The sequence below is a fragment of the Sycon ciliatum genome, chromosome 1 (assembly GCF_964019385.1).
Source record: "Sycon ciliatum chromosome 1, ocSycCili1.1, whole genome shotgun sequence".
NCBI classification, from domain to species: Eukaryota; Metazoa; Porifera; class Calcarea; order Leucosolenida; family Sycettidae; genus Sycon; species Sycon ciliatum.
The window spans coordinates 86,042,844-86,068,219 of NC_088643.1; the positions used below are offsets into that span (position 1 = coordinate 86,042,844).

At 45.3% G+C, this 25,376-nt stretch overlaps 2 protein-coding genes across 2 annotated transcripts in view; one reads left to right on the forward strand and one right to left on the reverse strand.

Moving 5' to 3' along the window:
* Positions 1-2,934: 2,934 nt before the first annotated feature.
* On the reverse strand, positions 2,935-21,398 carry LOC135806071 (palmitoyltransferase ZDHHC16-like). The gene is made up of 10 exons (XM_065320218.1): positions 21,121-21,398; positions 19,507-19,701; positions 18,566-18,620; positions 17,830-17,878; positions 17,365-17,393; positions 10,104-10,228; positions 9,552-9,605; positions 9,081-9,281; positions 5,015-5,085; positions 2,935-3,862 (listed from the first exon to the last, which is right to left on the reverse strand). The coding sequence occupies exons 1-10, from the start codon at positions 21,286-21,288 to the stop codon at positions 3,742-3,744; spliced, it is 1,068 nt and encodes a 355-aa protein (XP_065176290.1). The 5' UTR covers positions 21,289-21,398; the 3' UTR covers positions 2,935-3,741.
* Positions 21,399-21,563: 165 nt separating this feature from the next.
* Positions 21,564-25,376, forward strand: part of LOC135806072 (telomere length regulation protein TEL2 homolog) — a 41,212-nt gene continuing 37,399 nt past the window's right edge. The window contains exons 1-4 of the mRNA XM_065320219.1: positions 21,564-21,961; positions 22,248-22,475; positions 23,195-23,280; positions 23,774-23,842. Of these exons, the coding sequence (XP_065176291.1) occupies positions 21,651-21,961; positions 22,248-22,475; positions 23,195-23,280; positions 23,774-23,842 (694 nt within the window). The 5' untranslated portion in view covers positions 21,564-21,650. The remainder of the gene's footprint in view (positions 21,962-22,247; positions 22,476-23,194; positions 23,281-23,773; positions 23,843-25,376) is intronic.

The following is a 25,376-nucleotide window of genomic DNA, read 5'->3' on the forward strand; positions in this document are numbered from 1 at the left end:
ACCGTACGATATTTTAAAAAAGCCAACAAAAAAAGAAAAAGAACACAAGACAAAGGCATGCCCGGGAGGCAAGATTATAAGTTTAAGGTCATGATCGGCACACTGTGAAACTACACAATCATGTATTTACAACTTCGCATATTGTTGGTACTACTACTTTCTTGTTTTTTTTTCCGGTCGGAGGCAAAAAGGTACGCGGGCGCGGACGTTAAACAACGAAAAAAGAAAGGGTGGCCTTACCACAAGAAACAAGAGCCTTCGTAGTGTTTCGAAGACTGAACATAAAACGGCACTGAGTCAGTATGTGAATCTAGCCACAGTTTACATGTATATCAAGAGTGCATACATGTAAACCATGTAAACAGTTTATGGACTCTTGTTTTCATTAGCAGGGAGTACACAACATTATTTTAAATATACAGTAGGTATCGGTTATAGCGTGGGTGTTTGAAAAACGACATTTGATTCTTATTGCTGATATTTCTTACAGACGATAAATCACGTGTGACATATCATATGCGCGGCGGGATTGCGCGCACGTTTGGCATGTGGACGCGTACACATGATACACACGGATCAATCAGACTCACGGTCGTGCTAGGCGACTGCGGAGCAGCGGATACGAGAGAAGTCGGAAGAAAGAGTCCGATTGGACAGAAAAAGTGATTCTCCAATGCTTCCTTGGACACAACTCTCTTTTTGTGTTGAATATTATTGTATTGAGTATGCACAGAGCACAGATGGTATTACTACAGGCGATACACTTTGCACTAATCTGGCATATTTTGCTACACAAAATCCATTCTTAGGGCTGATATATTCTACTATGCGATAATACTGCTTGTAAGAATAAATATACACATAAAATATGTGTTATGATTATGAAAAAATGAGTGTTCATTCTTGTAAGCAGTATATTCTTGTATACGACCACACTATAACCGATACGCACTGTACATGTACCATACCAGGCCCGTAACTCAAATAGACAATGCCAACCAGTAGTTTTGGGGTTTTTTTCACCAATGTTCTCAAAGGGCAACCAGCAGCTTTCGGCCTGTTTATCAATATGACAATAAAGTAATCCCACCTCCACCAAGCTTGGAGTCATGTTGCTCAGTGGTGTCACGGTGAGGTCGGCCGGAGAGCGCGTTTGGTGGAGATGGAATTACTTTTCGCCAATGACTTGTATTAATTTTAAAACCCCATTTTTGTGAAGGGGTTTACTGGACTACTCCCTGGTTACTAGTGCATGTGTATGTACATGTAATTGCATACAAATTACAAGATTAGTACAAGCACATTTTTATTATTATTATTATTATTATAGACAACACCTCATGGCATGAGAAGAAAATCATCCAGTACGGGACATGTACATGTACATGTACATGTAGCTCCACTACCACGAGAGCAGAATGGCGGTGCAGTTACATGATTGTACACTATACATGTACTTCAATGTAGTTGGGTACGTTGCCACGGTCAACAATAATGTTTTTTTATGTACAGTAGTTAGAGTGAACCGTCAGAACGGGCTCACCTGCCCCTGCCATCCTATCTGGTTACTCAAGAGAGTTGTGACTTCTCCATCGTGATCGCAGCTGATGACGTTCTATTATGATTGTATAAGGCAAGCCTTGCTTGATACGGTTATACATGTACATGTATATGCACATAACGCAGAGCTCACTGACTTGTCAGTTTGAGCACTCTGGCAAGGTACGTTCGGGCCTGGGTTAAATCTGGCTTTGGAACATTTATTTTCCATTGCTATCAGGTTCGGCCTCATTTTCTCTGTGCTGCGCTGATGAGTTCACAAAGAACGAAACAGCATGCTGTCCACAGATTGTGTATACTATATGCACATACTAATGACCACAGCATATCACAAGGCACAAAAGACACACTGTATGGAAAACAGCGTTCCTGACTGCAACCATAAACCAGTTGGTAGAGTCCCGATCTTGCGACCATATGAACCATATGGGGTTGTGCAAAAAGCACACAGACAGGAATAGCCGGGAAATACAGAGCAAGGGACAGGCAGCCGCATTCAGAGGATTGTACCACTTAGGACCAGATTTCAACTCGCAAGTTCTACTGGTAATATCCTGAAAGGATCAGAGAATTTCCTATTGCCCCCCCCCCCCCCCCAATTATAGAGGGTCTGAACTGGGGCACAGCAATGGTCACTACGGTATTGACCGTACCACTTATTATCGTTGGTACAAGTACATGTACCCCCCTTTTTTTTTAAAGGAATTACTATGACCAAGAGTACATAACCCCCCCAGAGTGTGCAACGCCGATCCAGCTCTGCACAGGGTCTTGGTCTAGCGGAATCGGATCTTCTGATGTCATGCATACACTCCACACCAGCGCAAGGCCGGTCTCGAGGCAGGGCACCATTGTTTTTGATCCGAGAGTACCCGCGACTCCCCGGGTTCCCCTCAGATGTTTACGGTATTATGACATCAGAAGATCCGATTCCGCTCGACCAAGACCCTATGCAGAGCTGGATCAGGCGTTGCACACTCTGGTGGGGGGGGGGGGGGGGGTTATGTACTCTTGCTATGACCATTGGCTCTAATTAAGAAAGTGGTGGACATCACGCAACTGCATCACAAAGAAAGGGGGGGGGGGGAGGGTTGTCAACTGACAACCGCTCTATTCAGTTGCTATTCACGATCGCACGTTCTGACGATGGGTGACTGGCCCGAAACGTCATAATTTTTCGACATCACAATAAAGCCGTTGTCAGTTGACAAACCCCCTTTTCTTCATTGGCTCTAAGTTTTGAAACATTTAGAGGAGGATCCTAGAATGGCACCTCCAATAAAAACTGACTGTACCATCCTGAAATACCTCCCCACACCCCTGGAAAGGTTTGGCTTCATCTGTGCTTCCATAAGAAAGAAATGACGCTTCAAGTGAACATTTCGTACAGATCCCTATTGAGTAGGGTACACTCTTCCCAGTTCAGTGGAAGTGAGTGAATTCCATTGGGAATACCAGTATAGGACAAAAGGAGCGTCACAGCTTCCTGGAAAAGCAAAAAGGTACAAGAGAAAACTAGTGCACAATCGCGTGAAAATAAAGAAAAATTAGAAGCCTAGACGGAGACAAAGAAAAGGTTCAGCAAGGAAAGGACATACGGTACAGTAACATGTTAGCTACTTTAGCATGAGGCATGCCAAAGCTCATACATCAAAGTAACAATCAAATCCTGGCAAGTGTTGTTCATTGTCTCAAACCTGTCAGGATTTACAGCAGAGAAGTTTCATTAGAAAAAAATGCACATCACTATGCCAGGGCAATTCTATGGAGTATGCAAGCTTCAGTTATAACCAGAGACTACTTTCTGGGGAGAAGACTGGCAAGTTGTGATCATGATGGTCTCAAACCTGACAGACATAGTCTACATGGTAAAGTTTTCATGGGAGAGATTCAAAAAGCAATTTTGAAGTATGATGGTTGAGATGTTGGCTAAATATTTATTTCACTTTTCATGCTCAACATCTTTTGCAGAAAAATGATGAACTCCTTGTGGGTATTCTCAGCACACGTTGAAGTAATCTCATGCATTGCTTTCTTCTAAATGCGTATAAACAGGCCAGATAAGAATGATCGGAAAACTTCAAGAGTTCACACAAGTCATAACGATAATAGGGTGCCTTGAACAAGCCCCTACTCTATAATATTATTGATGCTGGAGCGCGGACTGCACTAGCATCAACACTACACGGTGTGTTCCTTCAGGTTGCCCTTGCCACTGCTATGTAGATAAGCTGAGTAATCCCAGTGATGACCATCGCCTATAGGAAGATGACTGGACGGAAACAGCATGTGTCGCCAAGACCTAAGCATTGGTAGAAGAAATACACAGAGCGGTGTAGTCCAAGGGCGAGTTAGCACAACGGCAAAGAGAAACAATGGTTTGTAAATGGAAATCTCACAGACCCATGCTGTCAAGTTCTAGTTCACTTTTTTCAGCAGTGATGATAACTGTCCTCATAACGCTCAATGGTAGGAAGTGCTGATAGGAACTCTTTCCATAGCCAGCAGTTGAAGGATTGCCAACTTGACCAGCCCCATGGCGTGTGGGACCCAGAGCTGTACTAAAGCTAGCGAAGCAGGCCCAGGTCCCTCCAACTACGCAGGAAGAAGAGCTAGTACATCTCCACCAATGGAAGGGACCGAAAGAACACAGCAGCGCTTGCTGACCAAGTCAGAGTAATGGACATAATCCTTAGTCCGTGCACCTCAGTGTCATCGCTACTAGTGTTACTTCCATCAGATCATCCAAACACAACGCAGACAATGAGTGTGAGGAACAGTCAGTGGCTGTTCGATCAGTAGTAAGATCAGACTACTTCCAAGTACCAGTGTCCGGAACCAAACAAAGGCAGCCATGAGTTAGCAACTAAAGGAAAACACACCCTCGCGTCTCCATTCGTCAATAACACCAATTCACGCTGGATGTGGGCGACAGCAGTAATGACTTTCGATTTTGCTGGGTGCAGCAGGATTCCAAACATCAGTTGCACAGCTCGGACTGAGTTTGATACTCATTGAGTTACCTCTCCCAAACAGTCTATTTTCAGTTATCTTCTTATGAAAGGTGTGCTGTGTTGCCCAAAGTTGCCTTAGTATGAGCTTTAGCACTTGCTGCCCAATTAGCCTCAAGTGTGATCCCATCAACGGATAACTAGCATAATAGCAGGCTCAGCCAGAGTATATGAGCATACAATATACTGTATAAGCGGAAATATTCGTCTGGAATTTAATTTCGTCTTTTTCGTCCAAGGTTTTGGACTAAATGAAACGCCGGACTAATGCAGGTTTTCAATACACTCTTATGATCCATGGACGAAATTTACAACCAGACGACCTCTCTTTCTTTGGAGTTGGACGAAATTATTGACCGACGGAATTTTCTGCCTGCACAGTACGTAAAGATAGGTAAAGATGACCGGGTAACAAGGCTGTACATAGTGTCAATACTTCTTACCTGCCTTCCACCAGTCCAAGCAAGAAAGCCCAGTTCGTGTTAAAGCCAAAGTCATAAGGATTCTTGAAAAACTGGAGATGGCACAAGAGTGAGAAACATCAAACAACACACAGTCCTGTTAATATGTGTCAGTGCTGACCTGTGTACATGGATGGCATGGCATCATCCGGTCAAAAACGAGAGACGCTCTTCCGGATACTCTAGGCATATTCTCATGTCTCTGAATGGCAGCTATTTCATCCTCGGAGCCTACCTGCTACTGGCAGTGATGGCTTACCAGCAACGGTCCTTAAATCCTGTGCTGACCTTCTTGCACCCTCACTGATGCTCATCAACAACAAATCATTGTCCGAAGGCCAGCTGCCACCGAGCATGGAAATCGCCAATATCACTCCCGTCTACAAAGGTGGTGACCCCAGTCAACCCACCAACTATAGACCTGTCTCATTGCTCCCTATAGTCTCCAAGCTGCTCGAGCGTATCATCCATGAGCAACTCAGTCAATACCTGGCTGAACACAATCTCTACCTTTCCAGTCATTTCGGTTTCAGACGCCAGCACTCTACAGAGGATGCTCTCACAATGGTTACAGACAAATTCCTAAGAGCCCGAGATGATGGGCTGTCAACTGGCGCTGCATTCCTAGGCATGTCAAAGGCCTTTGACAAGGTCCAGCATCAGACACTTGTGGAAGACCTATTCCAGCTTGGAATCTCCGGCACAGCCCTGAACTGGTTAAGCGACTACCTCTCAAATCATCAACAACAAGTAGTCATCAGCGGCAATAGCAGCTCATCCTTCACATGTTCCGAGGCAAGTGGGGTCCCCCAAGGGTCTGTACTGGGACCACTATTGTCTGTCATATATGTCAGGGATGTGGCCAGTGAAGTGGATCAGTTTGCCGTCCAGGTAACCCAATTCGCGGACGATATCATGCTACACGATAGCAGGGAGGACAAGGTCATGCTGTCACACAACCTGTCCTCAGCCATCACCCATCTCAGCAACTGGCTTGGTGAGCGCAACCTAATCTTGAATAGTCGAAAGACACAAATATTGTTTATTCCCGCCAATCATCATGACGACAAGACATTGAATGTGCACTGTGCAGCTACACTCTTCCAGCAAGTGACAAGCGCCAAGTACCTGGGCTTGCACATCGATGAGAACCTGAAATGAACACAATGGTCGACCATATAGCCAAGACAGTGTCCTCAAAGATTGCCATTCTCTACCGCCACAGGCAGTGCCTCCCAATACCATGTCGTTCAACCTACTTGAGATGTATAATTTTACCCACATTCCAATATGCATGCAACAGCTTTTCTTCTTCCCTTTCCTCTGCACAACGTGATCGTCTTGAGAAACTTCTCAAGTGAGCGGTGTGTGTTATCTGCTCTGCTCCCTTCCTGTCTGCAACTGCCCCTCTTTATGAACACCTCAGCATTCAACCTCTGCAATCAATGTATTGCCGCAAACTCCTCCCGCTAACCTTTTGTGTAATTCATAATAACTGTAGTGTGCTTCTTCATGACCTCATTACACCTCTGTCACACACCCATCAAACAAGGAGCACAGATGTTCTCCTGCTTCTTTTCCCGAGGGTCACATCTGCTGCTGCCACACACAGCCCATCATATCAATGTCCTGCTCTCTGGAATAAGTTCCCTGCATCTATACGATCACTGGAAAAATCAGGTCAATTCCAGACCGCTCTTTTATCCCACCTGAACATTCACTGACCAACGTTGCTCACTGATCAAATAATTATGACATTGTAATCTTTCTTCTGCTGTCTTAAGCCCTACTCTATTTTTTCCTTCTTTTAATCTTCTCCTTATATTTGTGTGCCTGTAGTCAATCTCGTGTAAAAAGGCAACACTGCCTGTTTGTTCTTCGACATCCAATCCAATTACAATGATTTCTTCTAACGTACAGTTCCACATGTTTTTGTTTGTTGTTGTCTACTACGTGCTGTGTGTACTTACAACGGATCCACAAGTAATATTAGTTCGAGGAAACACTTAAAAAGGAGAAAACAACGATTTCAAAAGTTCCATCGCAATCCCTGGACTTTCACAGAACATCCCTTGACCCCGGGATAAACACCCTATTCCCTGGACTGTCCCGGGAAACCCTGGACAATTGGCATGTATGCAATGCCGATTGCTAGTGGAAAGTCCCCTGCTGCACTACTCATGGGTTGTCAACCACGCTTGAAGTACGATGTGTTGAGGTCTCGCAATCAGTCAGAAGTCAATTCATTTGAACAGAATGCCCATCTCACCCCAGAGTACTAGTATAAGTCTGGCGACGCAGTGTTTGTTCTCAGTTTCCGCAGATCACAACCTACTTGGGTTCCTGGTGTTGTTCTCTCCGTAAGCAGTCCAATGAATTACAGTGTTCAAGTGGAACACGTCGTCTGGAAAAGACATCGCAGCCAACTGCGTCCGAGGTCTGTCACATTGTCTGACCTGGCAGAACAATGTCAAGCTGAACCACCCGGTCTACCGCCTACCTCACAGATTCCGCCGCCACTGCCTGACCTGCAAACTACGCCGACGGTTTCTACCAGTTCACCTGCTCTGCTACCGTGTGACTGTCAGATCTGGATCAGGTCGATGAACAGCTTCCGCCTCTGCCACAGTCGACACCTGCATCAGTGACTCCGACACATGCCCGTGTTCCGTCTGATCAGTGTCGTCCTGCACCAGATGGACCGCCGTTGACAGATAGTACACGTACAACAAGGTTGGGTCGCTAAGTAGTTACACCCAGCCGGTATAAGTAACTGAGGGATAACTTGTTGCTTTGAAATGGACAGTCTGTTTGAAGATTGTTCCAAGATTTTGAATGTGATTCCCGCCTCTGGACTATGGACAGTACTTGCATAATATTGGTATGTCCTACCATGATTCACATGGCATTGTATATATGATACGTATAATACTCATTTCATTTCGTTCCATTTTCTTTGTTTCATTCATTCCACCTGCTTATTTTTGGGAGGGGGATATTGTTATAAGGCCACACGTTTTTATTTCTATGTTTCTCGTCACCCGCGCGCATACGATTCAGGAGTCTGGAAGAAAAAAAGAAAAAAACTGTGCTGCACTGACTAGACTGTGCATGTGGGAGCCAGCACACTCATGCACACGTACATAATGTGATCTGGCCTGCGCGACACATGATCAGTGTTGCCACATCATTCTAGCCAGATATCAGTAGCATGAAAAAATAAAATGCATCATCCGGGGGCTTTGCCCCCGGACCCCCCCCCCCCCCCCTCCCCTAGACCTATATAGCGACCTCAATACACACACATGCGGCACTGATAAGAAAAAAAACATTTCACGGTTATGCGTGACACTCAGGCTGAGTTTGCCGATTTTCCCCGAGACGGATGATGATTTTGCTTAGCGCCTCAGGAGAGAGCTATGGAAACACTCGTGCTGCGCAGTAAAAGTCAAAAATCTGGATCACGACTCCTAAACCATGCATAAGGTCAAACTTGAACACTTTCATGGCTGTTGTCGGCAGGAGAAGGTCAATTGTCGGCAGGTCGTGACATGCCTCAAAAATCGGCAGGCTACTGACATGTCGGCAGGTGTGGCAACACAGCATGATGCAAGAAGGCATTTTTTTGTGCGCAATCTAGCTGCACATGCTCAGATTGTGACAGAAGCTCCTGGCCTACCACATACTAGTTGCTAACTATGGATGGTGTATTGGTGGATTTTAGTGTGAACAAAGGTCTAATAAACTTTTTTTATTTTTCGGTCGTTTTTTATTTTTTCCACCTCTCGCATACGTTTTTAGATTTTCAGGTGACGAGAAACATAGAAATAAAAACGTGTGGCCTAATCATGTACAAAGCTATCAGTCACTAGAGCAACGGAATTCCTACATAATTATTAGGATTAGTGCGCATGTGCAGCGCAAGGAGTTAGTTGGTTCCGGTTCATGAAGTAAGAGTTTGGAAATGTACCTTGATTGAGAGTCCCTTGTTGTGTGCTTGGCAAGACATAACAATTGACGACAAGAAAACTAATGTCTCAGAACTAACCAGACGCTGACGGGCAAGGCGCTTCGCCTCGATTTGATTCGTGTGTCGTTCAATGGAAGTAGTTCCTTGGCTTATAATCCAGAAGTGCCATGATGTAAGAGAGCCAAGAACAAGAAGCACGCCTGCAGCTAGTAGGAATATAAACATTCTACTCCATGCCTGCCAGGATTTGTAGAAGTTATTGAACCAGGCACCAAAGGGCTGCATAGTGGCAAGGAAAGAATAACAGCAGTGCAAACCAAACAAAGACGGATCACGGATCACTCATCTAATTTCAAGTATCAAAGAGCCCACCGAATGTAATAATCGCTGTCTCACCAATATCATTCTTCAGCCACGGTGGCTCTGTACAATGCATAAGGAAACAACTGTCCAGAATAGGGCTCAGCTGCAAATAGTGTTACATGCTGAGGGCATACCGGTAGTAGGCACAGCATTGGTGTCAACACTAAGAGAATAGAAGTACCTTACCAGCGTGACTGGGCTCCAATCCACTAGATAGCGGTTTATTGGAACTGCTGATCCCTGCAAGCAAGTACACCAAGAACAAAGAAAATCACTTTGATGTGAAACATGGGAATTCGGCGAATACACTATTACGCTAGCTACAGTGAAGTGGAAAGACAGTGACTGTGTCAGTGGTCAGTGGGTGAAAAGATTTCTACGTATGTATGTAGTAATTTACTACACGAAAAAGAAAGTGTCCTCACTAGTTATCTACACCTGACTCATAGAGTTGATCTGGTGGTCAAACACATTGGTCACAATCTTAAAAACACAAAGGAAGAATCAAGTGTCAATGTAGTGTTTGATAACCAATCTTGGAAGGATGTTGATTACTAGTACTGGCCATACTCGCACCGCCGCACCGCCGCACCTAATCAACACCTGAAAAGCAGGAGTATGAGAAAAACCGGAACTGGAGCAAGTGCACTCACTCCGCTCTTAGATGAAGAGAAGTACTAAACCCACAGAGAAACTGCTGGATAGCGTTTAGGAAATAAGGCAAATACACATACGTACGTAGTAATCATCCAAGACAATCGGCAAACTGGTCACGGACACGTAGAGCACACCCAGGCACATGTAGACACAGAACATCCAGAAGTAACGATGATTGTAGTGGCCCACACAGTTATTCAGCCAAGCTGAATCCATTGCATGTAAGGACAACACACTGGTCTACAGTGCAGTGCAATTAAAATGTCATGCACAGATGCAAAGTGCAAAGAAGGAGACTGAGTCATCAGGCCTGAACCTCGGCCACATTCATGCTAAAAAATGATGACCCTACAGAGAGTGCACGCGCATGTGTGCGTGCGTGTGTGTGTGTCGAGAAATAACAATGCGCTATAATAGCTACGCAATGGGCAAGGTCAAGGTCAAGGTGTGTGTGTGTGTGTGTGTGTGTGTGTGTGTGTGTGTGTGTGTGTGTGTGTGTGTGTGCGTGTGTGTGGACCTCATATTGTCACAGTTCACAGCACAAAGACTTGGTGGGTACACCTCAGATTCACATCCTAACAGAGATGTCAAACAACACAATAAACAAATAAACTTCACAGCTCGTGTAAGAATCAGCCAGGCTAGCACTTCCACACAGTATACACAGTAAGAATCAGCCAGGCTAGCGCTTCCACACAGTATACACAGTAAGAATCAGCCAGGCTAGCACTTCCACACAGTATACACAGTAAGAATCAGCCAGGCTAGCACTTCCACACAGTATACACAGTAAGAATCAGCCAGGCTAACACTTCCACACAGTATACACAGTAAGAATCAGCCAGGCTAGCACTTCCACACAGTATACACAAAAAGAATCAGCCAGGCTAGCACTTCCACACAGTATACACAGTAAGAATCAGCCAGGCTAGCACTTCCACACAGTATACACAGTAAGAATCAGCCAGGCTAACACTTCCACACAGTATACACAGTAAGAATCAGCCAGGCTAGCGCTTCCACACAGTATACACAGTAAGAATCAGCCAGGCTAACACTTCCACACAGTATACACAGTGAAAATCAGCCAGGCTAACACTTCCACACAGTATACACAGTAAGAATCAGCCAGGCTAGCGCTTCCACACAGTATACACAGTAAGAATCAGCCAGGCTAGCGCTTCCACACAGTATACACAGTAAGAATCAGCCAGGCTAGCACTTCCACACAGTATACACAGTAAGAATCAGCCAGGCTAGCACTTCCACACAGTATACACAGTAAGAATCAGCCAGGCTAGCGCTTCCACACAGTATACACAGTAAGAATCAGCCAGGCTAGCACTTCCACACAGTATACACAGTAAGAATCAGCCAGGCTAGCACTTCCACACAGTATACACAGTAAGAATCAGCCAGGCTAGCACTTCCACACAGTATACACAGTAAGAATCAGCCAGGCTAACACTTCCACACAGTATACACAGTAAGAATCAGCCAGGCTAGCACTTCCACACAGTATACACAGTAAGAATCAGCCAGGCTAGCACTTCCACACAGTATACACAGTAAGAATCAGCCAGGCTAACACTTCCACACAGTATACACAGTAAGAATCAGCCAGGCTAGCGCTTCCACACAGTATACACAGTAAGAATCAGCCAGGCTAGCACTTCCACACAGTATACACAGTAAGAATCAGCCAGGCTAACACTTCCACACAGTATACACAGTAAGAATCAGCCAGGCTAGCGCTTCCACACAGTATACACAGTAAGAATCAGCCAGGCTAGCACTTCCACACAGTATACACAGTAAGAATCAGCCAGGCTAGCACTTCCACACAGTATACACAGTAAGAATCAGCCAGGCTAACACTTCCACACAGTATACACAGTAAGAATCAGCCAGGCTAGCACTTCCACACAGTATACACAGTAAGAATCAGCCAGGCTAGCACTTCCACACAGTATACACAGTAAGAATCAGCCAGGCTAGCGCTTCCACACAGTATACACAGTATACGCAGTAAGAATCAGCCAGGCTAGCACTTCCACACAGTATACACAGTAAGAATCAGCCAGGCTAGCACTTCCACACAGTATACACAGTAAGAATCAGCCAGGCTAACACTTCCACACAGTATACACAGTAAGAATCAGCCAGGCTAGCACTTCCACACAGTATACACAGTAAGAATCAGCCAGGCTAGCACTTCCACACAGTATACACAGTAAGAATCAGCCAGGCTAGCACTTCCACACAGTATACACAGTAAGAATCAGCCAGGCTAACACTTCCACACAGTATACACAGTAAGAATCAGCCAGGCTAGCACTTCCACACAGTATACACAGTAAGAATCAGCCAGGCTAACACTTCCACACAGTATACACAGTAAGAATCAGCCAGGCTAGCACTTCCACACAGTATACACAGTAAGAATCAGCCAGGCTAGCACTTCCACACAGTATACACAGTAAGAATCAGCCAGGCTAGCACTTCCACACAGTATACACAGTAAGAATCAGCCAGGCTAACACTTCCACACAGTATACACAGTAAGAATCAGCCAGGCTAGCACTTCCACACAGTATACACAGTAAGAATCAGCCAGGCTAGCACTTCCACACAGTATACACAGTAAGAATCAGCCAGGCTAGCACTTCCACACAGTATACACAGTAAGAATCAGCCAGGCTAACACTTCCACACAGTATACACAGTAAGAATCAGCCAGGCTAGCACTTCCACACAGTATACACAGTAAGAATCAGCCAGGCTAACACTTCCACACAGTATACACAGTAAGAATCAGCCAGGCTAGCACTTCCACACAGTATACACAGTAAGAATCAGCCAGGCTAACACTTCCACACAGTATACACAGTGAGAATCAGCCAGGCTAACACTTCCACACAGTATACACAGTAAGAATCAGCCAAGCTAACACTTCCACACAGTATACACAGTAAGAATCAGCCAGGCTAGCGCTTCCACACAGTATACACAGTAAGAATCAGCCAGGCTAGCGCTTCCACACAGTATACACAGTAAGAATCAGCCAGGCTAACACTTCCACACAGTATACACAGTAAGAATCAGCCAGGCTAGCACTTCCACACAGTATACACAGTAAGAATCAGCCAGGCTAGCGCTTCCACACAGTATACACAGTAAGAATCAGCCAGGCTAACACTTCCACACAGTATACACAGTAAGAATCAGCCAGGCTAGCACTTCCACACAGTATACACAGTAAGAATCAGCCAGGCTAGCACTTCCACACAGTATACACAGTAAGAATCAGCCAGGCTAGCACTTCCACACAGTATACACAGTAAGAATCAGCCAGGCTAACACTTCCACACAGTATACACAGTAAGAATCAGCCAGGCTAGCACTTCCACACAGTATACACAGTAAGAATCAGCCAGGCTAGCACTTCCACACAGTATACACAGTAAGAATCAGCCAGGCTAGCACTTCCACACAGTATACACAGTAAGAATCAGCCAGGCTAACACTTCCACACAGTATACACAGTAAGAATCAGCCAGGCTAGCACTTCCACACAGTATACACAGTAAGAATCAGCCAGGCTAGCACTTCCACACAGTATACACAGTAAGAATCAGCCAGGCTAACACTTCCACACAGTATACACAGTAAGAATCAGCCAGGCTAGCGCTTCCACACAGTATACACAGTATACACAGTAAGAATCAGCCAGGCTAGCACTTCCACACAGTACACACAGTAAGAATCAGCCAGGCTAGCACTTCCACACAGTATACACAGTAAGAATCAGCCAGGCTAGCGCTTCCACACAGTATACACAGTAAGAATCAGCCAGGCTAGCACTTCCACACAGTATACACAGTAAGAATCAGCCAGGCTAGCACTTCCACACAGTATACACAGTAAGAATCAGCCAGGCTAGCACTTCCACACAGTATACACAGTAAGAATCAGCCAGGCTAACACTTCCACACAGTATACACAGTAAGAATCAGCCAGGCTAACACTTCCACACAGTATACACAGTAAGAATCAGCCAGGCTAGCACTTCCACACAGTATACACAGTAAGAATCAGCCAGGCTAGCACTTCCACACAGTATACACAGTAAGAATCAGCCAGGCTAACACTTCCACACAGTATACACAGTAAGAATCAGCCAGGCTAGCGCTTCCACACAGTATACACAGTATACACAGTAAGAATCAGCCAGGCTAGCACTTCCACACAGTATACACAGTAAGAATCAGCCAGGCTAGCGCTTCCACACAGTATACACAGTAAGAATCAGCCAGGCTAGCACTTCCACACAGTATACACAGTAAGAATCAGCCAGGCTAGCGCTTCCACACAGTATACACAGTAAGAATCAGCCAGGCTAGCACTTCCACACAGTATACACAGTAAGAATCAGCCAGGCTAACACTTCCACACAGTATACACAGTAAGAATCAGCCAGGCTAGCACTTCCACACAGTATACACAGTAAGAATCAGCCAGGCTAGCGCTTCCACACAGTATACACAGTAAGAATCAGCCAGGCTAGCACTTCCACACAGTATACACAGTAAGAATCAGCCAGGCTAGCACTTCCACACAGTATACACAGTAAGAATCAGCCAGGCTAGCGCTTCCACACAGTATACACAGTAAGAATCAGCCAGGCTAGCACTTCCACACAGTATACACAGTAAGAATCAGCCAGGCTAGCGCTTCCACACAGTATACACAGTAAGAATCAGCCAGGCTAGCACTTCCACACAGTATACACAGTAAGAATCAGCCAGGCTAACACTTCCACACAGTATACACAGTAAGAATCAGCCAGGCTAGCACTTCCACACAGTATACACAGTAAGAATCAGCCAGGCTAGCGCTTCCACACAGTATACACAGTAAGAATCAGCCAGGCTAGCACTTCCACACAGTATACACAGTAAGAATCAGCCAGGCTAGCGCTTCCACACAGTATACACAGTAAGAATCAGCCAGGCTAGCACTTCCACACAGTATACACAGTAAGAATCAGCCAGGCTAGCACTTCCACACAGTATACACAGTAAGAATCAGCCAGGCTAGCACTTCCACACAGTATACACAGTAAGAATCAGCCAGGCTAACACTTCCACACAGTATACACAGTAAGAATCAGCCAGGCTAGCACTTCCACACAGTATACACAGTAAGAATCAGCCAGGCTAGCACTTCCACACAGTATACACAGTAAGAATCAGCCAGGCTAACACTTCCACACAGTATACACAGTAAGAATCAGCCAGGCTAGCACTTCCACACAGTATACACAGTAAGAATCAGCCAGGCTAACACTTCCACACAGTATACACAGTAAGAATCAGCCAGGCTAGCACTTCCACACAGTATACACAGTAAGAATCAGCCAGGCTAGCGCTTCCACACAGTATACACAGTAAGAATCAGCCAGGCTAGCACTTCCACACAGTATACACAGTAAGAATCAGCCAGGCTAGCACTTCCACACAGTATACACAGTAAGAATCAGCCAGGCTAACACTTCCACACAGTATACACAGTAAGAATCAGCCAGGCTAGCACTTCCACACAGTATACACAGTAAGAATCAGCCAGGCTAGCGCTTCCACACAGTATACACAGTAAGAATCAGCCAGGCTAGCACTTCCACACAGTATACACAGTAAGAATCAGCCAGGCTAGCACTTCCACACAGTATACACAGTAAGAATCAGCCAGGCTAGCGCTTCCACACAGTATACACAGTAAGAATCAGCCAGGCTAACACTTCCACACAGTATACACAGTAAGAATCAGCCAGGCTAGCGCTTCCACACAGTATACACAGTAAGAATCAGCCAGGCTAGCACTTCCACACAGTATACACAGTAAGAATCAGCCAGGCTAGCACTTCCACACAGTATACACAGTAAGAATCAGCCAGGCTAACACTTCCACACAGTATACACAGTAAGAATCAGCCAGGCTAGCACTTCCACACAGTATACACAGTAAGAATCAGCCAGGCTAGCACTTCCACACAGTATACACAGTAAGAATCAGCCAGGCTAGCACTTCCACACAGTATACACAGTGAGAATCAGCCAGGCTAACACTTCCACACAGTATACACAGTAAGAATCAGCCAGGCTAGCACTTCCACACAGTATACACAGTAAGAATCAGCCAGGCTAGCACTTCCACACAGTATACACAGTAAGAATCAGCCAGGCTAGCGCTTCCACACAGTATACACAGTAAGAATCAGCCAGGCTAACACTTCCACACAGTATACACAGTAAGAATCAGCCAGGCTAGCACTTCCACACAGTATACACAGTAAGAATCAGCCAGGCTAACACTTCCACACAGTATACACAGTAAGAATCAGCCAGGCTAGCACTTCCACACAGTATACACAGTAAGAATCAGCCAGGCTAGCGCTTCCACACAGTATACACAGTAAGAATCAGCCAGGCTAGCACTTCCACACAGTATACACAGTAAGAATCAGCCAGGCTAGCACTTCCACACAGTATACACAGTAAGAATCAGCCAGGCTAACACTTCCACACAGTATACACAGTAAGAATCAGCCAGGCTAGCACTTCCACACAGTATACACAGTAAGAATCAGCCAGGCTAGCGCTTCCACACAGTATACACAGTAAGAATCAGCCAGGCTAACACTTCCACACAGTATACACAGTAAGAATCAGCCAGGCTAGCACTTCCACACAGTATACACAGTAAGAATCAGCCAGGCTAGCGCTTCCACACAGTATACACAGTAAGAATCAGCCAGGCTAACACTTCCACACAGTATACACAGTAAGAATCAGCCAGGCTAACACTTCCACACAGTATACACAGTAAGAATCAGCCAGGCTAGCACTTCCACACAGTATACACAGTAAGAATCAGCCAGGCTAACACTTCCACACAGTATACACAGTAAGAATCAGCCAGGCTAGCGCTTCCACACAGTATACACAGTAAGAATCAGCCAGGCTAACACTTCCACACAGTATACACAGTAAGAATCAGCCAGGCTAACACTTCCACACAGTATACACAGTGAGAATCAGCCAGGCTAACACTTCCACACAGTATACACAGTGAGAATCAGCCAGGCTAGCGCTTCCACACAGTATACACAGTAAGAATCAGCCAGGCTAGCACTTCCACACAGTATACGCAGGTACACGATCACCCTTATGGATGAAGCCAGAGCTGTCATTAGAGTGAAGCAAAAGGAAGACAAACAAACTCTGAATGTAAAATACTGCTCTCTAGCTGGTCAGTTGTACAGTACATGTAGAAAGGATACGACAATGGTGGTCCATCTTGAGCGTGCACCTGCAATAAGAGACAAGAGACAAGAGGCGATGAAAAACATCAGGAAAGTTGGGTGACTGAATTCATCTTCCAATATAACAATTTCAACAGCAAAGTTGATAACAACTTCTAGGATAACTTGTCGCATGCCAACAGAGTCCCCTTGGATGAACTGCAGCAATGTTCGTCATTATAGGCTAGGTTTGCTGTATTTGCAGAACTGCAGGACACATTTTGGATGCACCCTTTCAGTCTCAAGCTCCCTTGTCCACACCACACTTCAGACATGAGATGTATTGCATCAAAATCAGTTTCAGTGACCAAAGCTTGGTCAAAATCAGGGGTATTAAATCCAGGTGCACAGTTTGCACTCTGACCAATAAGCTACAGAACAAAAAACATGATGGACAAACTACACACACTTGTCCTTTAAGACACACGCACGCAAAGACCTTACACTTTACAAATGGAACAATGGTGGGTGCGGGGCGGTTTCGGCTGCAAGCCTGGAATATAGCAACACATCAAAGTACATAATTATGGAATTGTATTATACACCAGCACACAGGTGCAGAGAGTTGAGTCCTACGGTCAAGCACACAGGTGATGCACGCTGGTTACTAACATACTGCCACGGATCACAGTCTAGATACTTGTGAGTGAAGATAAAAAAACATCTTTCATCAACCAGCCAATGAATTGTTGTCAGCCAGGCTAGAGTAATGAAAATGCCGAACTTAGGATCCACTGGACCAGAACATTTATACAGATTTATAATTCTTTTCTTATTGTCCGCAAACTCCTGTTATAATCCCATATACGTTTGGAGTGATGTTCTTCACAGTAGTTAGAGGGTAAACAAACTGCCGGTAGTGACTGGACTGGGCCCAGGGGACGAGTGGTGGTGGGGCTACTGCTGGTATAAAATGTCACCGAAACGGACACCACGAGGAGCATTTCATCACTTACCCACTATATTGCATAAAGCCTATGGAAGAGTGGATCCAGAAGAGGTTTGTTTGCTTGTTTTGTTTTTACATCCTAGCGTGTTCAAGGTCACTTTCAAGCGCTAGCGGTATTGTACCAGGCTTCAGCGGCAGTGATAATCATCCCAACACAACACAAAGCAAACTTGCAAGATGTCTGCGGATAGAAGAGATGAGGCATTATCATATGCATGTTCTGGAGCTTACACTTCTTGCACCATTTCCAGTCATGGCGTAGGTCTGCTTCATTCGCACCTTGCACCTGAAAAACAAAGAGAACAAGTTCACTTGTCATGGCTGACGGCAGCAAAGACTAAGCGTGTAACATACATTTCACTCAGTCCATTTCCTCTGCCAAACACACCAGAACAATGATCAGAAACAGTCTGGTGGCAGATTCCATACCACAGAATGTGGGCTGGCCATTGGCTATGTCCTTTGGCGATGATACACTTTACTTGTCCTCGCCCACAGAAAAATGAGTTCTCCTCATGGACAGCTTGAAGATGAGCGCCGCTGAAGAGCGATTGACCAAAATTGAAATGACACAGGTTTTAATCCTTGAGGTTCACGGTGCCCCAGCATTTGTCCTTGTCACAGTCAGCAGTTACTGGCAGCCTACTGTGTGGTACTGATCAGGACATACTACTGGTTCCCTTGACTCCACAGCAGTACAAGGACTGGAGACTCGCCAGGAAAGACTCACCCCAGACTATGGTACTCATCTCTAAGCTGCTTGCTATAGAAGAATGATTAATTCACTACATGTACACAGTGGGTTAACTCCATTCGTTGGTGAGTGGCCAATCCCTTTGACCTGGCTAACAAGGATGCAGTATGCTAGCATTGACATACCAAGCAGCAACGCCATGGAAAAGAAGTTCTCTGATCAAACCACAAAATCTCTAACACACCACTCTCAGGCTTCTTGGCACCAATCGGACACGATCGGAATGCCTTTAGTGTAGGTGCAGCAGTATAGATGAAAACTGGCACTCCAGCAGTGTATCTTGACTGACCCCCCCCCCCCCCTCTCTCTCCTGAAAGTACATGTAGTAACCCTGCATCACAGAGAAAGTCTACTTGTACGCCACTAAACCATTGTGCACGCATGGGTGGTCACCCAATGTAGGTCCTGTCGGACTCACGTAAGTAGGTCGGCCAGCAGGAGTCGTCCACCCCTTCCAGTAGTGAAAAGCTATGTTGATCAACAACCAATGAGCCACAGCACTATGCAGCAGTACCACGGGAAGACTATATCGCGCAAGTAGCATCGGCAGTAGAAACAGGTACCAGTTGAGGACTACGCACGTGATGAGAACTATGACTGCAAAAACGAATGCCTGAACACAAACAACACAGAGATAGAACGCACAAGACGCGTGGAGCTGAAGAGAAAATTTCGAGCTCTCAACCTGTCTCAGGTCGGCTAAGTTATGCAATCCAAGGACTTCATGTAATGATACTTTCAGCAAAAGCAGTGCTCATTAGTTGACAAAAACCCTCTCTATATTCACAATTTATCATTTCTGTATTCAGATCCCAAGATAGTGTAGGGTACCGGGTATAGGCAGAAATATTGCGTAGGGAATTTTTTCTTTTTTACCTTTCAAAAGGTTTTTTTCATTCACGGATGAAATTGACCGGACAAACTACTCTTCTGCAGAGCTGGATGACATAAAGCAACGATTTTAAAAGTTTTCTGCATAGACAGTACTAGCTGACAGAGCAGCTTCAAAAGAAACAAAGCAGTGTGCTGTCAATTTCGATGTTTCAAGCATTGCTATATTGCAGCATGATGTAGGCGTTGTTTGTGTGAGCTGCATTTCGGGTCAGTACATCACGATCGTGATCGTGATCGCAAGCTGCATAGAGCATGAATCATGTAGCACTGCGAAATCCAGGCTCAAGTCCGGAATGGCGGAAGCAGTCTTTGATTGGTCCGGCCATGCCATAGTGTTCCATATTTCGTGTACAATACTGTCCCTCCAGGAAATCGCGATTCCACGGATGCAACAAATTTCGCGATTTTGGCCAAAACCCGCAAATTTCTGAAAAGTCCCCGATTTCCCGCGTTTTTTGTTGTTTTCTGCACTTTTCACGCAGCATACAGTGCTTTCTATGATCCTGTACGTGGGTTATTTGCACAGTACGCAAATAGCGATTCTAATGATGCAACAAATTTCGTGATTTGGCCCAAATCCGCAATTTCCTGCCAATAATTCCGCGAGTTCCTGGCAAGTTCCGCATCTTTCCGCATTTTTCGCCGCGTTTTTGTTGTTTTCTGCCGCAATTTCTTGCGCAAGTTTTCGATGACTTTTTCCGCAAATTCCCGCAGGGACAGACAATATGGCAAGTACACCACACATAAGTGACATAACCTCCTCAGCAGTAAACACGCATTGGTGACCAAACAGTTGGTCCGGCCATGGACTGACCAACCGGACCGGTTCTGCCGTTTCTGCACGTGAACGCACATCATTTCAGGTTCTATCGATTCTTGTCGTCTCCTTTAAGTGCACATGCTACGACTCCCTCACGTGAATGCTACAGTTATGCCAGTACTGCCAGCAGTGTCTCACTACTGCGAGAATATCTACTAGTACAGGCAATTCACACCATTCATGTCTAATGACAATTTCAGGACTTCTCAGTAAAGGATGGGAATGTTGGTATTTTGTGATGACAAAAGTGCATGTAAAAGCACAAAAAGTTATCATCGTTCAGTTGTTGAGTGATTACCAAAATCCTCTACCACTTACAGGCCCAGCATATCTCAGTCCGGTACTGAATAATATATTCGCAGGGTACGTCAATGCCGTGAGTACCCATTCCAAATCTCTGTTCGAGTTGTGCAGGTGCGATCGGAAAGTCAACAGCAGTACGCGAGGGTATTGCAAAGACCAACTCAGCCACCCTCGTCGAGCCATTGCTACAAACAATCAGACTAGGAATGGTGATTAGAATCTTCAGCTTTCTTCTACATTTCGTCTTTGGACAAGTAGAGATCTACGAGCATCCAATGTTATGTATGCCACCACACTCCACACTACAGGTTCTCAAAAAACACATATTGACGTGAGATCGCGATCTCGGCATGAGCTATAGCTCAGATCGTGATTTCAAATAAATCACAATCATGTGGCACGGGATTTCCCCGACCGGAGTGCTCAGTCCATTCAAATCAAACTGCAGTGTGCTTTTTTGAAAACACTTTCCGAAAAAATAGTGAACTCTGTGGAAGAGCCAGGCGTGAGGGAGGATAGGAGAAGTACAGGGCAATGGCTTCAACATGACCTCTATCTCTTCTGAGGTTCGCGACATAGGGAGCAATTTGAAACGCTGTCAAACTGCCAGCGACCTTGCTGATGCTCTCTCCCGTGCACAGCATTTGTTGGATGACGAAAACCAAAGTGGAAAAGATGAGTTCCTGTCAAGACATTTTTCACTGTTTTGTCAGACCTATTTATGCAGTGAGAATGTTCTAAGGTTGCTGTCAGAACTGGATTCTCGCACTCTAGAAAGAGGATTCGCAAAGTTCTTCCTCACTGGTCCACAATGCGAGTCTTTCCTGGCGCTCCAAGATGCATTTCAAAAATGCCAGTAAGATCATTTGTTTAGAAAAAAAAACCCTCAGATATGTACAGAATATCACCTTATGTCGTTTCCATCTTGTCTAGAGTGACTTGATTATCTCGTGGCTATTGGTACATGTATATGCTTTACTCATGCGGCATAGCGCGCGTGCGCGGGTGCATGTGATCTCTAGCCAAGGAACAGCAGCGGAACCATGCGTTACACAATACTATTGTGTCAATGCGTATTGTACGCGATCTGTCACATATCATTTATTGGTATATTCTCGAATGCATCATTTCCTTTATTTCAGATCCAGCTTTGGAATCCTGTACATAGTGGAGCTGTTGGAGAGGTTTCTCGGTAGCGAGCGATTAGTCAAGCTGCTCAGTGTATTGGACAAGGCAGATGCTGACAGTGGAGATGCGCTGATGGATGGCAACAGTCACACTAGTCCATCTCTTGTAGTTGACCATACCATAGTTCAGCTATGCAGCCTTCCAGACATTGTAGCCAAGAAACTCGGCGCCCATCACGATCGGTACGTGCTATGGGGCAAGCTGCATGATAACTATAGTGCTGCTCAATGAAATCCAGTCGCGTCACTCAAGTACGCGACAGGCGTTGCACAGCCCTAGACCTGCGAACACTGGACTGCGAAATGGTGCAAGGCGTAAACTTGAGTGATGCGACTGGATTTCATTGAGCAGGACTGTATGTTCAACCTGAATTTCAGTGCCATGTTTCTATTGATACCATAGAATTTTATGATGAATTGAAAACAATGTGTTGGGAGAGTGCCAGCCATGGAATTACACCCCCCCCCCCCCCGCCCCCCCCCCCCCCAAATGACAAATGCGTGTGCTAACAATTAACTTGCAAATGAAAAGGACGGAGACGATTCCTGAAGAGCGTTGTACGAAAACTTGTTAGAATCATAATTATTGTCCTCTTCACTATTTCTTCCTTCTTCCATCGTTTTACTGCACATTGTTTCCATCATTTGACACTGCACGAATAAATACGGTATACAAATGTCGATTCAGCTCATCTTATTGATTGCGGTTTTGAAATTGTTGTCTCCTCGTCGTTTGTTTATCTATCCTATTTATCACCGTTAATTTGATCATCGGAGTATAAGCCAACCCCCCCCCCCCCTTTTGAGGGTGAATTTTGAGTGTTCAAAGTGCAGCTTATATTTCGGAATGTAAGATACATGTTTCCAACTTTCTATTGTTTTCCGTGTGTTGGTGGCTGCAGCTCGTTTTTCTTCCAGGAAAAGTATTTCACCACTTTGGGTGAACGTGTTCTGTCAGTTCTACACTTGGTTTACAAACAGCTGTCCAGTGAGTGCTGTAATATCAACAGTCATTGTATTTATGGTTGATTAATGTGGTGGTAAACACACACCTGGCAATATGGCGGTAAATACACGCCTGCCCACACACGCTCTCTAGGCTGCAAATTTATTCTGGTACAGAGCTCTCCTTCTCACCACCACCACCATCAGTTCGCGCCTGGCGCCTGGTCGATGCATGGTTAGCAGCATTCATTCTCCCGAGTTATTGTATTGGTGGCTAAATGGTTTCAAATTCTAGTCTTACACAGTTTGTAGCAGTAATAAACTATTTTGCTCAGTTCTCCTTGGTTTGTATAAGAAGTATAGTCAGTGTCGCCCATGGAGGTGAAGAACAAGCCCTGATGACCGTTGACCATGCACATCGTTGTTGCCTCCAAACCAGTTACATGTAGCCACACGCCCGCACGGGGGACAACAGTACGAGATAGTGGTAGCGACTTGTTCTATCTCGTCCACCTGCACCATCTTCCTCTTTGCAGAGTCGCAAAGCTGCTCCCTGAAACTGGTGTGCCACTTGGTCAGCAAGGTTTGCCTGCGCGGTCATACAGGTAAGCTCGTCTGCAGTGCCTATGTGCCAGTATGCCACGTGGACCCGGTTAATGTCTTGTGTGTTACACTGTTATCCCATTTGAAAACATTGCCTGCAATACTGCATATTATACTGCTTGTCGGGATGTTTTTTGCCTATAAAGTATACCTTCACTGATGTGCGCATGTGTGTGTGTGTGTGTGTGTGTGTGTGTGTGTGTGTGTGTGTGTGTGTGTGTGTGTGTGTGTGTGTGCCAGCTAGTTCGGTCGGTGGGTACACTTATGCCTGATTGTGTTGGGTCTGTTGCCAACAGGCTCGGCTGCTTGAAGGTGTATTGTTGTATCTGCTACCTTTGTTGGTTTCAGGGTTCGTATACTTTCTATTTGAAGTATACATACCTGTTAACATGGACTGCTTCTGGCTAGATTAACTCTTGTGTAATCAATGGTGCTAGTGAGGCTTAGATCAGATCCACTCTGATTTAGCCACCCACACTAGTAGCAAGTATTACCTTCACTGGGGGCAGGGGTAACTGCAGTCGGATCCCAGGACGGATACCCTGATGCCGTCAATCCTTTTTCTGCACCTTGTCCTCACCCACTTACTAAGGTGTGGTGAGCCCATAAGTGGGATCATTTTCAAGTCCACCCAGAGTTTTGGGGATTTCAGGGGGGTCGGCCGTTGGGCGGTTCAATAGCCAGTTGAGTCATCTTTCCAAGATTCCTTTTGAGTCTCTCTCCCCTCTCCCGGGGAGACCCACGTGACCAGTTTTGGCAGTGAGCAACAAGTACTTCGAGTACAAGTGTGTGTATGCACAATCTGCATGCAGTACAATTTTGTCCTCAATGGACTGGTTAGTGTGGCACACAGAAATGAGGGTTGACCTGATAGGCTGATAAGCAATAGAAAATAAATTCTCAGAGATGAGAGTACTTTGTTAGAGTGCTCAACAAGACAGAATTAGTAAGCTGCATGCAGTGCAAATGGAAAAGCAAAGATACCGCACTATGTGAGAGTTCTCCACCACTATACATTGGGCCAGGCAGGTGGGGAAGTGAAGTACACAGAAGTGCAGTACATCATCACTGTAACTACTGGCTAGTTACTGCAGCATGCATGTAGTATAGTTACTGCTATACATGTAGTATAGTTACTGCAGCATACATGTAGCTCATGTGGCAAGAGATGAACGTACGGTATGCAAGGCATGGAAAGGTGTCAATGAAGGAGCCAGCGGAGAGGTGTGAAATAGTAAACTTACCTCAGCAATATGTGATGTGACAAAGCGAAGACAAGCAGCACGCCATACTGTCATGCGGCTATGGACTTCACACTATGGAGAGGAGTAAGGTGTAACTTCATCAAAGAAAACGGGGCAATGTTTTGGATCTATCTACATAGGTTAGGTTGTTGGTGTGAATATAATTATGCGGAAGTCAACACCTGTAAATGACGATCACAATGCCCACATGGTACAATAACGGCACAGTCAGAAAGGCACTGGTCCTGAGTACATTCAAGACCTGTTGACGAAATTGGGTAGGAATGGGTAG